This window comes from Gallus gallus, chromosome 23 (genome assembly GCF_016699485.2).
Source record: "Gallus gallus isolate bGalGal1 chromosome 23, bGalGal1.mat.broiler.GRCg7b, whole genome shotgun sequence".
Classification (NCBI taxonomy): domain Eukaryota; kingdom Metazoa; phylum Chordata; class Aves; order Galliformes; family Phasianidae; genus Gallus; species Gallus gallus.
This window is the reverse complement of record NC_052554.1, coordinates 3,051,554-3,064,842: the sequence shown is the minus strand read 5'-3', so window position 1 is coordinate 3,064,842 and position 13,289 is coordinate 3,051,554. Positions and strand designations below refer to the sequence as shown.

General features: G+C 45.5%; 1 protein-coding gene and 1 long non-coding RNA gene across 11 annotated transcripts in view; one reads left to right on the top strand and one right to left on the bottom strand.

Annotated features, from left to right (window-relative positions):
- L3MBTL4 (l(3)mbt-like 4 (Drosophila)) overlaps positions 1-11,393 on the top strand; it is a 44,244-nt gene extending 32,851 nt beyond the window's left edge. For all 10 annotated transcript variants that reach the window (XM_015297744.4, XM_015297748.4, XM_040652011.2 and 7 more), the window contains 3 exons: positions 84-250; positions 4,575-4,637; positions 7,820-11,393. In XM_015297744.4, coding sequence (XP_015153230.2) covers positions 84-250; positions 4,575-4,637; positions 7,820-7,948 — 359 coding nt within the window. In that variant the 3' untranslated portion in view covers positions 7,949-11,393. The remainder of the gene's footprint in view (positions 1-83; positions 251-4,574; positions 4,638-7,819) is intronic.
- Positions 9,552-12,931, bottom strand: LOC124417371. Its single transcript, XR_006932072.1, has 2 exons — positions 11,759-12,931; positions 9,552-11,361 (listed from the first exon to the last, which is right to left on the bottom strand). It is a non-coding gene; the product is annotated as an uncharacterized LOC124417371 (long non-coding RNA).
- Positions 12,932-13,289: the final 358 nt, after the last annotated feature.

Here is a 13,289-nt window from a genome sequence, read left to right as displayed (position 1 = left end):
TTTCCCTTCAAACTGTGACCCTTCCTTCTCCTCCATAATTGCTCCTTGAAAGCTTGCTCTGACTTGTCTTGTTTTCTTTTCAGACCTCGATTTCAACCTCCAGCAGGCCCTCCACCAGTCCATCTTCATGCCTGCCCTGGACTCTAACCCCAGCCACCGCCTCCATCTCTGCTGGGAGCAGCACTGCAGGCTCTTGCCGGAGGTTTTGGGCCTCACAGCCAAACATGTGTCCAAGTGGACTGTGGAAGAGGTGAGTTCCCTGCTTCCTCTCTGCTGCTGGCTGCAGGGGGTGCCAGGGCCCCCCTATTCTGGAGTGCTAATTGGAAAACGTCCTTTTTTTCTTCCTAGGTAATGCTTTTTTGTTTGCTTTGCATATGCCATAGCTGACTCAGCTAGAAGTTATACCCAAGTCCCTTTATAAAGGAAGGGGAGAGATCTCTGTTAACCCTTGGATGTCCATGCCTCACTTCTGTGAATGCAATTCTTTGTTTATTTACCCCTTTATCTTTCACTCCTCAGCCCTGAAGCACCATTCTTACATCAGACTTTGTTTCTCTCTGATCTCCCTCTCCTTCTCCTGTGACTTTGCTGCTGATTCACTTTTATATTGCAGATAATCCCAAACTGCACTGTGCATGCCTACTCCTTCCGCATCTCCCTGCCTGTTTCCCTGGAACAAACTGCCCACAGCCTGACCTGATTTCTGGCAGAGGCAGCTGTGTGGCTGGGGATAAGTCTGCAGTCCCAGCTCTTGAGATGTCTCCTGTAATTAGGTGGCATGTGAAAAAGCTGCTGTCTTTTGTGTGCTGAGTAGTTGTTTTTTTTTTTACTTGGTGCCTTGGGCGTAAATAATATTTGCATCTCCACTTGGGAAGTGATGACAATTTGGATCCTGGCGCTTAATCACAGCCCATTTAATTCAAGAGAAGTGTGCTGTAATGTTGTGCTGGCAAGATAGGAGATAATCTGCAAAGCAGGAGAAAGGTGCTGTTCTTCATGATGCATAGAGGATCTTCAGAGACTTTCAGAAAGTGCATTTTCCCTGAGTGCCTCTTTGTCAGAGAAACCAATCCTGACTTTGCTCTTCGTGCTGGACGACTACTTGGAGTGTGGTGGGACTGATCACAGGGTCAGGAGCCATAGCAGACGGGAAGGGGATAGGATAATTAGTAGGGCTGTTTTAAAAAATGGTCCTTTTAATATTGCTTTCTTTCTTTTGTGTTTTAATGAAAATGAGCTTAAATTAAATTGCTTAGCAAGGAGGAAAAAAATCTGAGAGATTTTCTATTTGTATCCTTCTTTAGAAAAAGCTCCCATTGTTGTTTTTTCTTTCCAAAAGGTCTTTTAATAAATCAATAAAGACGGAAGCAGCTAATCCTCTGACATGCAAACAATCAGAATCTCCTTTTGGACAAATCATGGAGGTTGGTTCATGGAAGAACCAAGTCAGGATACAAGCCAATAAAATTTGTCCTTTGCAGTTGACCTTTAAAGCAACTGCTGGGTAAATTTAGCTAGGATATTAGTTTGATGAATATAAGTAGCCAAGCACAGTGCATCAAGGCACTCTGGATGTGGTGATTCGAAACCCAGAATACAGTGAACTGCCTGAAACAACCGATGGAGTGTTGGCTACCAGTGGGAGTGTGAATGGCACATTAAAAAGATCAGCTGCAGCACCACAGTGAACTGGCTGAAGTCATGATGGATTCTGTCTTGCATTTCAGTAAAGTGGATTGGTTTTAGCAAATTGTGCTCTTTGCTGATTCCCATAGGAATCAATTTGGCTTCTGTCTGAGCACTTGGGGGATCACTGTGTGCAGGGCAACATAGCCACAGGCTCTAGAAGATGAATGCAATAGGACTTTCTGTGTTTTAGTGACTCCAAAGTAGATTGGATCTGTTGGTATTTGGGCTCCTAACATCTTCCTACAGGGCAAACATTTGCCTGTGGGTTGTACTTCGAACTCTTGCAGAAAGGAGCCCATTCTGTTGATCTGAAACGAGCAATGGAAGTGTTATATTCTCCTTCAGTTTCAGGCTGGATAACTGTTTTTGTGAAATAAAACCCACATTAAGGAAAAAATCTTGCTTTAATTCTTTGTTGGGTTGGAAGCAGCTGAAGGGGCAGAGCAGCAGCAATATTTAGAGGCCCTCAAGCTAAGAAACTCTTGATAACACCAAGCAGTCAACAGGAGTAGCTACTGCAATGCAGCTTTGTTAGTTATTGAAAGCTTCCTATCATTTTTCAAAGCACTGTAAGTGAAGGATATTGGATCATGGAAGAACTTTAATATATGCCAGAGCTGAATTGTTCATTAGTTAATCCTGATTCAGATGGTATTACTTTGTAGGGGGACTGTACTTGTGCTAATTGCTTGTGGGTTACTGCATAGCATCAGGGCTGCTATAGCTTGATACCAAACGGGTGCTGCTGAGACTGCCTTCCAGCTTTACCAGAAAGATACACCAATACTGTGCCAATTTCAATATATCTCATGAATCTGGGATTATTTTAGCACCTCTTTTGCATGGAGCTGTTTAAGGTGCTCTCAGAATTACACAGAGCAGTTTCTCTTCCCTCAACTAATGTGCAGTAAGGCACTGCCACCAGGGGGATTTGTGAGATTATCCCTGGAGATTTTTACCAGCAGAAACAAAAGGGGACAGTTGACCTCCTCAAAAGAAAGGCCCTGATCTGCTCCATCTCCCACCATCCCCATACCTCACCCTTTCCCTGGGGGAAGTGCTTCCCTGCCGTCACTGTGTAGCTGCTTAAAGGTCCAGATAAGTTTGTTGCAGCCCATCACACTGCTTTGTTTTGGCCTTTTGCACCTTCCTTGTCCCTCAGCTGCCATGTCTTGATCTGGGGCAGTCCTCTTGGGCAATAACATGGGTCAGGTGGGCCCCCTCAGCTCTGCAGGATGCAGGTCTGGTTCACACCCTGGGGTCTCCTGCATGCTTGTCTTGCATCCTCCTCCTTCTATTGTTTTCTCAGTTTCTGGCAAGCCCCAGCACTCTGTTTGCTTAAAAGGCCACTGTTGTGGAGCAGGGTGCTGGCTGTGTACAGACAAGTGACTTCTGGGGCAGATCAAAGGCCATCACACCATCCATGATAGTGGCCAGCAGCAGTTGTCCAGGAAAGGACAGAAGAGCACAGCAAGCTCAGAGCTTTCCCTGAGACCTCTGCCAGCCTGTGAGTGCCACAGGCCCTGAGGGACATTTACTGCTTTGCCCTCAAGGGTTCAACTGCAGTTTAACGTTCTGGAAGATAGCATCCCTGCAGAAGTATTTCATTTGGTTTTTAATTATAAGGAGATACAGGGAAAGTATTATTTTGTTGTTTGTTTGCAGTAGGAGATTGCACTTCTGCTTTGGAATCAGTGCATGATGGAGCTGTGGATTGTAGGGGTTAAGATGGAGCTTTCCCTCATAGCACGATGTAAAGGCGAAACATGAGATGAGAGAAAGGTTCTGCTCTCAGCTTGCATAACAGAAGCAACAGGAGTCAGTCATGCTCACCAAAAAGCAGCTCTGCCAGGGCAGAGCACAGCTGGGGGCAAGCTGACAGCTCACTGCTGTGCTTGGAACAACCCAGGTCAGCAATGGGATCAGCTGGAGACACAGTGATGTGATTTAGGGGGGAGCCTAACCATTGTGATATAAAGGGAAGCTCATCTTCGACATCAATCCCCTCCCCCAAACTGTTTGTCTGTGTTCATGGAAGAAATGTCACATCTGTAATAACTCAAGTGAATATGCTTCATGAAACAGAGCTGTTCCTGCAAGGGAGCATCCAATTAGCATGAAACGTTTGATCTGATGATGCCTCAATATACAAATCTTCTGTGAACCAGTGAAGCTGCAGATGGAGAAGACAATACGTATTAAGTCATCCTCCACTGCATTCAGGATTGCTGCTTGCACTATGTAGTGTTATATAATATAATCCAAGGCTTGCTTGCATGTCTCAGAGGAGATTATTTCAAATGTTAACAGATTTCCTGCTTAGAAAGGTTTTCCCTAATATGAAATGTAAAATTAACTCGTTTAATCATGTTGGTTCTGTGGATCCTCTGCATCCGCCATGCATTAAATAAAACCACAACTTCTTTCTTTCCTTGCTTTTCTGCCCTCAGTGTGTTAATAAACCAGGAGTACTCATTTGGTTGATTTATATCATCTCTGAAAAGGTTGTCATGATGGGAAATCGTCTAAATCCTTCTTTTTAATTTTATTTTCTGACAAAGCTGTGGAGGAAGGAAAGTTGTGGATGGATTTAAAATAACGTATGGCCGTATGCAGTTTTATAAGGACTATTTTAAGCAGTGGATAAACTGGACTCATAGAGAAGTGGTCAAATAGCAATATGGGGAGTAGTATTTGTAACCAGAATAAGCTTTGCAGGCATGTTGTAGAAATAACCCCATTGTTATTTCTTGTATATAACCTTCATTAACAGGAGAGTTGTAAGTATTAAAGTTACAGAAATTCTTGCATACAGCAATAAGATACTTTGTACTCGATCATCATTCTAATCATCCTTGTTTCTCTTCTTGTAAATCTAATTTTAGGTGGTGAACTTTATCCAGCGTTTGCCTGGTTGCAAAGAACAAGCAGCTGTGTTCAGGGAAGAGGTAAGTCAGGTCTGCCCCAATCCTGTGCTGTGAGCTGGGTGGTTTTGTACCCCTATTGCTCTGCAGTTACAGTGCGGACTGCACTGACATGCTCAGCCTTGTCATTAGCCTGTAGCATTTAGGAGACAGCTTCAGCACCGAGCTGAATCTCAGCGTGGTTAATTGCATTCTGCTGCTTTAAATTTCCCCTCCCGTTCCAATCACTTAGCTTATGCTTAACATCCTGTCTTGGACTATTGTCTAGTGTTTTTGGCATCACTATAAAGATGTCCTGTTGGAATGGCGCAGCAAAGATCTCATCTGCTCCCTCTAACAGGAACATATGCCTGCTTCTCTTGGGCAGGCTGGCAGTCGGAGGGCTTCTTAGGAATCCCTGGCTTCTCCTGTGGACCACAGTGGGAGCAGGAGGGGCACCTATCCTTGAGCAAGCAATTGCTGGGGAGTCAGAGTGTCGCCTGCCTGCAACATGTCCTGTCACTGCCCTGTGCTGGGCTCTGTTCCCTGTCTGTGGTGCATTCCCTACAGCTTCTCAGAAATCCCAGCAGTGCAGGATGTGGCTGCCCTGTTCCTTTTCACTGATCCTATGACGCTTAGGCTCTGTTGAGAGCTTTGGCTTCTAGTTACGTTGCAGGGATGGTTTGGAGGTTCTTTATAAGCCCGTGATTAATTTGCACAGACATGCCTTCCCTTCTGCTGTTCTGATTGTAAGAGCTTGAGGGAAGGGGCTGGACCTTCCCTGTGCTCTGCAGGGCACTTACTGCACCCTGCGTGCTGAGGAGAAGCATTGCGTAGTGGAGTGGCTGTAATAGATGACTGCTCCCCAGAGCTGGCTTCCTTTCAGGATGAATCAGGCTGGAGTGCATTTTATGGGATTTATGTCCCTGTATTTTGCTTTCCTTTATTTTAAAACATACACACAAAATAAAAAGCAAAATAAATTGATGCTTGTTCACAGTGTAGCAATATAGTGGAATACCATTTAATTGAATACAGTGGGAATGATGAAATTTCTCCCGATCAAGCAGTCCTTCAGCATAGCTGGGTGTAAAAGACAGCAAAGATGAGTTCAGAGGTGAGGGCTTGGTGAGGTGTGTGTCTACTAACGGATCCAACCATGTACAATTCGCTTTGTTTCTTCTAGTAATAATTGAAATGGATCCTGAACACAGTGGCTGTTTTCTAGTTCAGAGAGCAGCACAGCCGCGTTCTATTTTAATACCTTCTGCAGTCTCAAAGTGTGGTTCTCTATGCCAAACGAGAGAGGCTTGGATTGTTTTTCAGGTTTGTGCTCAAACTAAACTGTCAGTGTAAAATTAAAACCCTTTTAGCAGTTTGGCTGTGGCCAAAATTCAGGTGTGAGCGACAGCACTGCTGGACTTCACCAGGGTTGTCCATTACTGTAATCAGGCCTTTGAGTGCTCTCCATTCAGGAGAAATAAATCCCTTGCAGACTCCTGTTGGCGGGGGGGAGGAGGATGAGTTCCTGCTTCCGTTACAAATGAAGAGAACAAATTGTGCACAGAATTTGAAAAACCATCCAAATGAGACGGAACAAAAACCACAGGCAGTGATACTGCACTCGTTTCTAGGACCAGCCCAGGGAAGGTCTGTATAAAACAAACGTTGTTGAGGCGATGCAGTGAAAGTGAAATGTAATGATGGACTCAAAAGCATTTTGAAACATAAGATTGTATTTCAGCAGTTTTCTCCTTCTCTTGACTCTTTTTATTTAATTTAAGCAGTAGTCCATTTATTTCAAGCTGTTTTTACCACGGGCTGTGCAGCAGTATAGACTCTAGGCGGCTTGCAGGTAGGATTCAGTGAAATGCGGCTGGCTGTGCTGGAAGCCTTGCTGTCATTTCCAGTGTGCAAACTGGGAAGTAAAGGAACTTCACTTGCTCAGCAGTCTCCTTGAGGTTAGAGAGGGGCAGCCCGAATTCCTGTCTCCCAGCTCTTTGCCTTACTGCTACATTTGTCCAAGTTAAGTGTATCCTTTTCTATCAGTTGTTGACATTGAGAAGAAATTCCTGTTAGGAAAAGTGCAGGGACAGAGGGATTGTTGTTCTGGATAGGCCTCGTGTCTGGCATTGTCCGCTGTGCTGGTGAGCATCAAAGTGAGGGGAGGAGATGCTGTCAGTCTCTGTAAATGCACTTTAATGGAATAACTTAGACATGTCTGTGTCCATTAATCTTTGGCTTCTTCTCTGCAGCATTTGGGGTTTATATTAATTATATCCGTTGTCTCTGTGGATGCTCTTGTGAACCAAAATACATTTTTAACCTCTTCTTAAAATCATACTTTGTTACTCTCTGGTACCTAAAGCTCCACTTATTTTCATAAGGTAATACAGATTGCTTGCTTTGCATCTGATTGAATGTCTCCTTGCTGACGGAGAGTATGTGTGTAAATCCAGACAGATTCCATGGCTTTATTGTGCCGTTTTATATAACACACCATCTCCTTTACCTTATGCTAAACAAGCCCATTTAGTGCCATTGAAAGCTATTTCATAATAGCCTCCTGCTACTCCTTTAAATGGAGACGGAGTGTCTGTGGGCAGAGTGCTAGTTCTGAGAGCAGCCAGGTGTTCTCATCTGTCCAGTTCTTCTCATCTGCAAAGTTTCTAGCAAAGCTGACCAAAGAAGCAGCAAAGCTTCACACTTCACCTGGAGCTGCTTAACAGCAGTCTGAGAAGCTGTGCAACGACAGTATGTAATGAGTGTGCTAGCACATGGTGATTTGGTGCTTCTAATTGCTGCAGATGAGTGCAGTGTATTAATTCTTGGATAGCTGCCTCCTGAAGGCTTGCATTTTCTGATCTCATTTTTTGCCACAGTTTGGGAATTTTGACAGTTGTTGGCTTTTTAGGGTAAGTATCCTTACAGTGAATAGAAAGTCAAATGGACAAGCCTCACCCTCGTTATTTCCCAGTGAGTTTTGCCCACATTCTGGCTTTTCGGGCTTCTAGGGAAGGCCTGAGACCACTGGGAAGGGCAGCATGCTTGGGAATCACAGGCTGGTGTGGGTGCCAAAACTAGAGGGAAGGATAAGGTTTCCATCCTCAGGGCTGTGTCTGTATTTTCATTCCTCAGTACACTGTTTAATTGAACAACCAGAAGTGAGAATCCTGCTTAATTCTTGATTGTAATTTTTATCTTCTGTTGTGTTTTTACACCTCTAGCAGATAGATGGTGAGGCCTTCCTGCTCCTGAACCAGAACGACTTGGTTAAAATACTCAATATCAAGCTGGGTCCTGCCCTGAAGGTCTACAATGCCATTCTCATGCTCAAGTCTGCAGAAGAAGAGTGAGAAGAGCCCTTCGTTTGAGCCCAGGAGGAACTGACAGGGAGCAGATCTTCACTGAGAGCATTACAATGTGCCCATGAGGCAGGCTGCGACTCAGATATATTTTAAGTAGAACTTATTAAAAAATATTTTTAGGACATAAAAATCCTGCCACAGTCTGGAATATGGGGCAGCTTCACTTCCAAGAAGAGGTTATTATATTTTGTAATGGAATTTGGTTTTGATATATCAATCTCTTTTTTGAGATCTAGAAGAAACCTCCAGTTATAAGGGGAATTCAGGGTAACAGTGGTGGAGCTGCAATAGCAAAAGGACAGATATGAGTACAATGTCTGCTGTGTCCCATGAGAGTGCCTGAAAGAGACTGAGTTATCACCAGCATGTTTAACAGATGTATGTATGAAAGCTCTGAAGAGGAGCGAGTAAGAAAATGGGTGAGCTTCAGAGCAACTAATCTGTATCCTTCAATGCTGTGATTCAGGAGCTGACCTTTTCACAACTGATTTTTAAGTTCCAGTTTCTCCTGCTGATATTGGTTGTTCTAAACCCTTTGTTGGCTACTGAGCTGCTTCTACCACAACTGAAGTGCACCGTGGGCAAAGAGTTTCCATCAGTGGTGGCTCTGATAACAAGCAAACCTTTGTCATTTGTGCTGCCAGGCAGTTGGAGGAAGGCCCTGTTTGGATAGATGTTGGGTAGGCAAGGATCTCTCCTATAGTTATCTCCCGCAGAACACAAATATTGTAGCTGTGTTTCTCCCATCAGTGCTTTTCTGCAACTGCTGTCTGGACTATGATCATCTTATAGCAAAATAACACAGTAAGGAGCACCTGGAAGTGTGATGAGTTTGTCCAAGCTGCCTTCACAGCCAACCAAATGCTAGGAATGGGAGCTGAAAACCCCACAGAGGACAGCGTATGCATACGGGTGCACGCAGAGTTCCTAAAAACAACAATTTCCTTTTATTTTCAAACAGTCAAAACCTGTGAACACTTCAGTGCTTCAGCATATTCAGCCTTCAGGTGGACACTGCTCCTCAGCATCTCTGGTGGCGAGACAGGAAGAGCACATGGGCAGGTTTGCCTGGAGGGGGATCAGTCTGAACAGGCAGCAAAGCAAGCTGAGAACTGTTTCTCAAAAGAGATTGCTGGTCTGTGTCAGGGAGAAAGCAAAGCTTGTGGCTCTGTTCCTGCATGTGCAGGTGGCAATCTGTGCTTACATGGCAGAGGGGAGCGCTGGTATTTCTGCTGTGCTGGAATTCTGAGTGTGCTTCTATGAACATTTAGCAGTCCCTGATTTGTCCATGTCCTTCCCAGCTCCTGAGAAGGTCCTCGTGACCTTCTTGAGGTACTAAGTTCCTTAAAATTGTACGTAGAGCAGAATCCACACTGCTGAATGCATTCAGTCCTGGATTACTCATATATAGAGCAATTTATCTCCATACCTTCTATTTTTGTATAAAATATTAAGGATTTTTAGCCTTCCAGTGCAAAGACATAGGAGTGGTAGGATATTTAGTAGCTGAAACATTAAATATCAGCCATGCAATTGCAGGAGAGTCTTGTATTTTAATGCAGCAACAGGGATGAGACAAAATAGGCATATAATTTATTAAAATGAATTTATGGTCATAAATAACCAGGATGTTCAGCAAAGAGTCCCATTCCCTTGTCCCACTCCATGCATCCCAGATCTCTGTGAAGCCTTGAATGGCGCTCCTGGGCTCTGACACAGCTCACCTTCCAGGCAAAGCAGAACTGTTTTGTGACAGCTGGAGCAGAGGATTGTTAGCTGGGCTGTTCTGTTCCTGGCTGAATAACCCCAGCCCTTCTGTACTCTGTTTTCCTCCTCTGTAACAGCCAGCCAGCTGGAATGTGTGCAGTTCTACCTTGTTCTTATTTGCAGTCAGCACGTCCTGCTGAATCTTCTGTTTCACCTCCTTCCTTTGGGAAACTGCACTGGGGGACAGCAGATTGCTTCCAGCAATAAAACTAAATGTAATATTATTTCATCTCCTTTACTATATATAGACAGAGGATGAAGAGAATTGGTGAAGCAAGCAATGAGATTCTAGTCACTGAAATTATTCAAACAGAAGAGAGATCTTAAATCCTAGAGGCTTCCAAGCCAGCTGGATCAAGGATGAAAATGTGTACTTGGAGTTTGTTCAGTGACAGCAGTAGTAGTGCTCTGAGCGAGGAGGAAGGAGGAAACCTTTTAGGGATAGAAGGAGGAGGAATGTGTGCTTCTTGTGCCTTTTTTTGTAATCCAGTAATTGTCTTTGCAGAGCAAGCAAGAATGTGCACTCATCTGTTGCTGGGTCTTTTTCCAAATATAGCTAGATTCTCATAAAATCAGACAACTTCACAGTACCGCAGCGACAAAAAGATTCCCAGTGTCTTCACGGGCATACAGAAAATTCCCGAATTCTTACAAGACAAAGAAAAACCAAAACAAGTCCTCTGAGCCCCAGCTTTGCTCCTTGCCTTGGGAACTCGGAGACTGCCGATGGCATCTTGCTTGCGTCAGGGAGCTCCGCTTTCATGTGCGGCCCAGCAGCGTGGTTCTGTAGCCAGACTCTGCCTTTTCTCAGCCCTGATCACGCTCTGTGCCTAGGCAAGGGGTCTGCAGATGCCTTTGATTGTGTAATGCCTTGTCGTCTAATTTGAAACATGCACTTTGAAGCGGAAAGCCAAAAGTCGTAGCTCTGTGTTGCACGAAGCTGAAACTGGTTAATGCCAACCTGCTTGAGGAGGCTCTCATAGTCTGCAAAGCACAAGCCTGCTGCTGTCCCAGCTGAACCCAGCAGTCACTTGGGAAGTGCATTACTGAAAGCCACCCAGGGCTGTGACAGCTTCCCAAGGCCCAGCAGTGCAATTGAGAGTTCTGCTATCTCAGTGGAAACGGATCTTATTTCCTGCCTGTGTTTCGGAGATCCGAAATGACCCAATGGTTCTCCTTTTTCTGCTGTTAACTGCACTGTTAGAATCTTTCCCTGCGCCATCCCCGGTGATCCCCCGTGTAATCCAGGAGGAGCAGATTTCAGCTCTGGGTAATGCATTAAAGTCGGACAGAAACGTTCAGCACCGCTCATCACAGAGTTCTCCATGCGAGGGAGAGATTCTCAGCCCAGGGGATAAGCGAGTTCAGCTGTGGAAGATTTCCTGCCTGCTACTTTCATGCCCTGCTTGAGGATTTATGCCACGGAAAGCTTTAAAGTTTCTGACATTCTCTCTGTCATGTGCTGAGAGCTTATTTTTGACATTCCTATTACTTGAACTGGAAATGTGCACAGGGAAGGGAGCGCGCGCCCGCCGTCTCCATTCAGCCTCAGAAATGTTTGCCTGCATTAAAGCAAACAAATACTTGAGCTTTGTGCCACCAGCTGTGATGCTGCGCTCCACCACTGCTTTCTCCTGGAAATGAGAATAAAATTAATATAAGTTCAGACCTGACTTGTTCTTCCCAAGCTCTGGGCTGGGTTCTGCTCCTGCCCCTTCTCCTCCTCCTCTTAAAACACAGAGGATGTTTCCATTTCTCATCTCTTTAACCAGGCAGAGCAAAGTGCTGTGTTTGTGCTCTCCTTGCTTTGCACACAGCCTTGGCCAGCATCACAGCTGAGGCTGTGCCTAATCCCCAAATTCCTTCCTGTCCTGTGCTGACAATATTTTATCCCTCACGGTTTTCTGTTGCAAACCATCCCAGGACTGTGCTATCCTAAAGCTGCTCCCAACCCCGAGTGCTTAACTAAAATTAGCAAGTTGTTATCAGCATGAATCAATGTTAAACCTCTGCACTTTGGGGGCTTTGTACCTCTTCCACCTTCCTGCTGTCCCATAACCGTGGTGGTTAACTCGCCTGGTTGTTGATTTCTGCTTTAATTGCAATTAGCCGATTAATTGCAAATTGCTGTGCTGTTGGCTGGTTTTCTGCCCCCACGATCAGGTGGTGGAAGCCTTCACCCCGATGGTCAGGCAGGTGGGCGCAGTGCAGCCCTAATGCAGTGATGGTTCCTGGTGCCCCACTGAGCCAACAGCAGAAGGGGGTGAGGATGTGGACCCACAGCGCTGCAGCCTGAGATTAGCAGACCTTTCCAAACTAAAAATATTGGAGGGCTGGCATTCGGCCATAATTTCTAAACTATCCTCCATCAGGGTAAACATTGGCTCTCGCTGGTTTTCCTTTCCAAGTTCTTCTTTTTTTTTTCTTTTTTTTCTTTTTTTTTTTTGCTTCTATTTAAACCCGGCTTGTTTGCTTTTGTTACCGTGTTCGGGTTCCCAGTCTGGTTAGCTTGGATGTTTGTTGTGTGCTCAGTAACGCTGAGTTTTGCTTCTCCGAGCTCTCTGTTAAGTCACCCTTGGGTTCTGCTGGGATGCGTGCTTGTCTGTCTCACTGCCTTTGATACCTGAATTCCTCCATGGAAGCTGAAGGGTCTTTTTTTAACCAAGATTTTGATAGGGAAGTCTTAACAGAGCAATGTGCATTAACCACCCCAATGGCTGCTTACCTTTGCAGGTTATTCTGCTCAGTCCGATGTGGACTTTTTTGTACTGAGCCATGCTTCTCCTTGGGCAGCCAAACCTGTTTGTTCTCTGGATGCTGGCGTTGTCCTGCAGGCAGCCCCTGCCCTCGTGGGATCTGAGCACCCACAGGAAGGTTTCGAGGTGTCTCCTGGATATAAATTGCAGACAGCTGCCCTGAAAGGGATGCGCTGCCCTTCTTTGCACTGTCCTTTCATCAGCACTGTGCTCTCAGCCCACCACTCCTCGTAGCTGCACTGAGCTCCACAGCTGTGACTGAGTGCGTTTTCACACCATCTACATAAGCTGGTGGGCAGCTCAGCCTGCCTCTACCCTCCTGGCACAGCCCTGCCCTGGGAGGAGTGCTGTGATGCCCAGCTCTGCAGCAAGGTAAGTCCTAGAACCTTCACTTGTTGTTTCTCTGCTTGAAGTGCACTGTTTTCCCATAGGGGAAGGTGTGACGTGCAGTCTGTGCTGCGCTGGTGAGTTGCTGGGAGCTCCCCTTTGAGCTGCTCCTTTCTTGTTATACTGGTGTTAACATTTGCAAAGCAGCAAATGTGACTGATGTGGGTAGGGCCAGCAGTGGGGGAAAGGAGTATCCTACTGACCTGAGCTCTGCACAGCTCAGCTCCTGCACGCTGCGTGCGAGTAGTGCTCCTCTGCCTCCTCCCCTAAAGGGTTTGTGCTCTGAGCAGGCATCCTGTCTGATGTAATGCGCAGCCTTTGGAGCTCTGGGTTGACTTCCTCCCATGTAGGTGGTTTTAACCTCTCATGCAGGAGGTGCCAGGGCTGTTTGCTCCATATTGAACCATGAGCATTGGTGC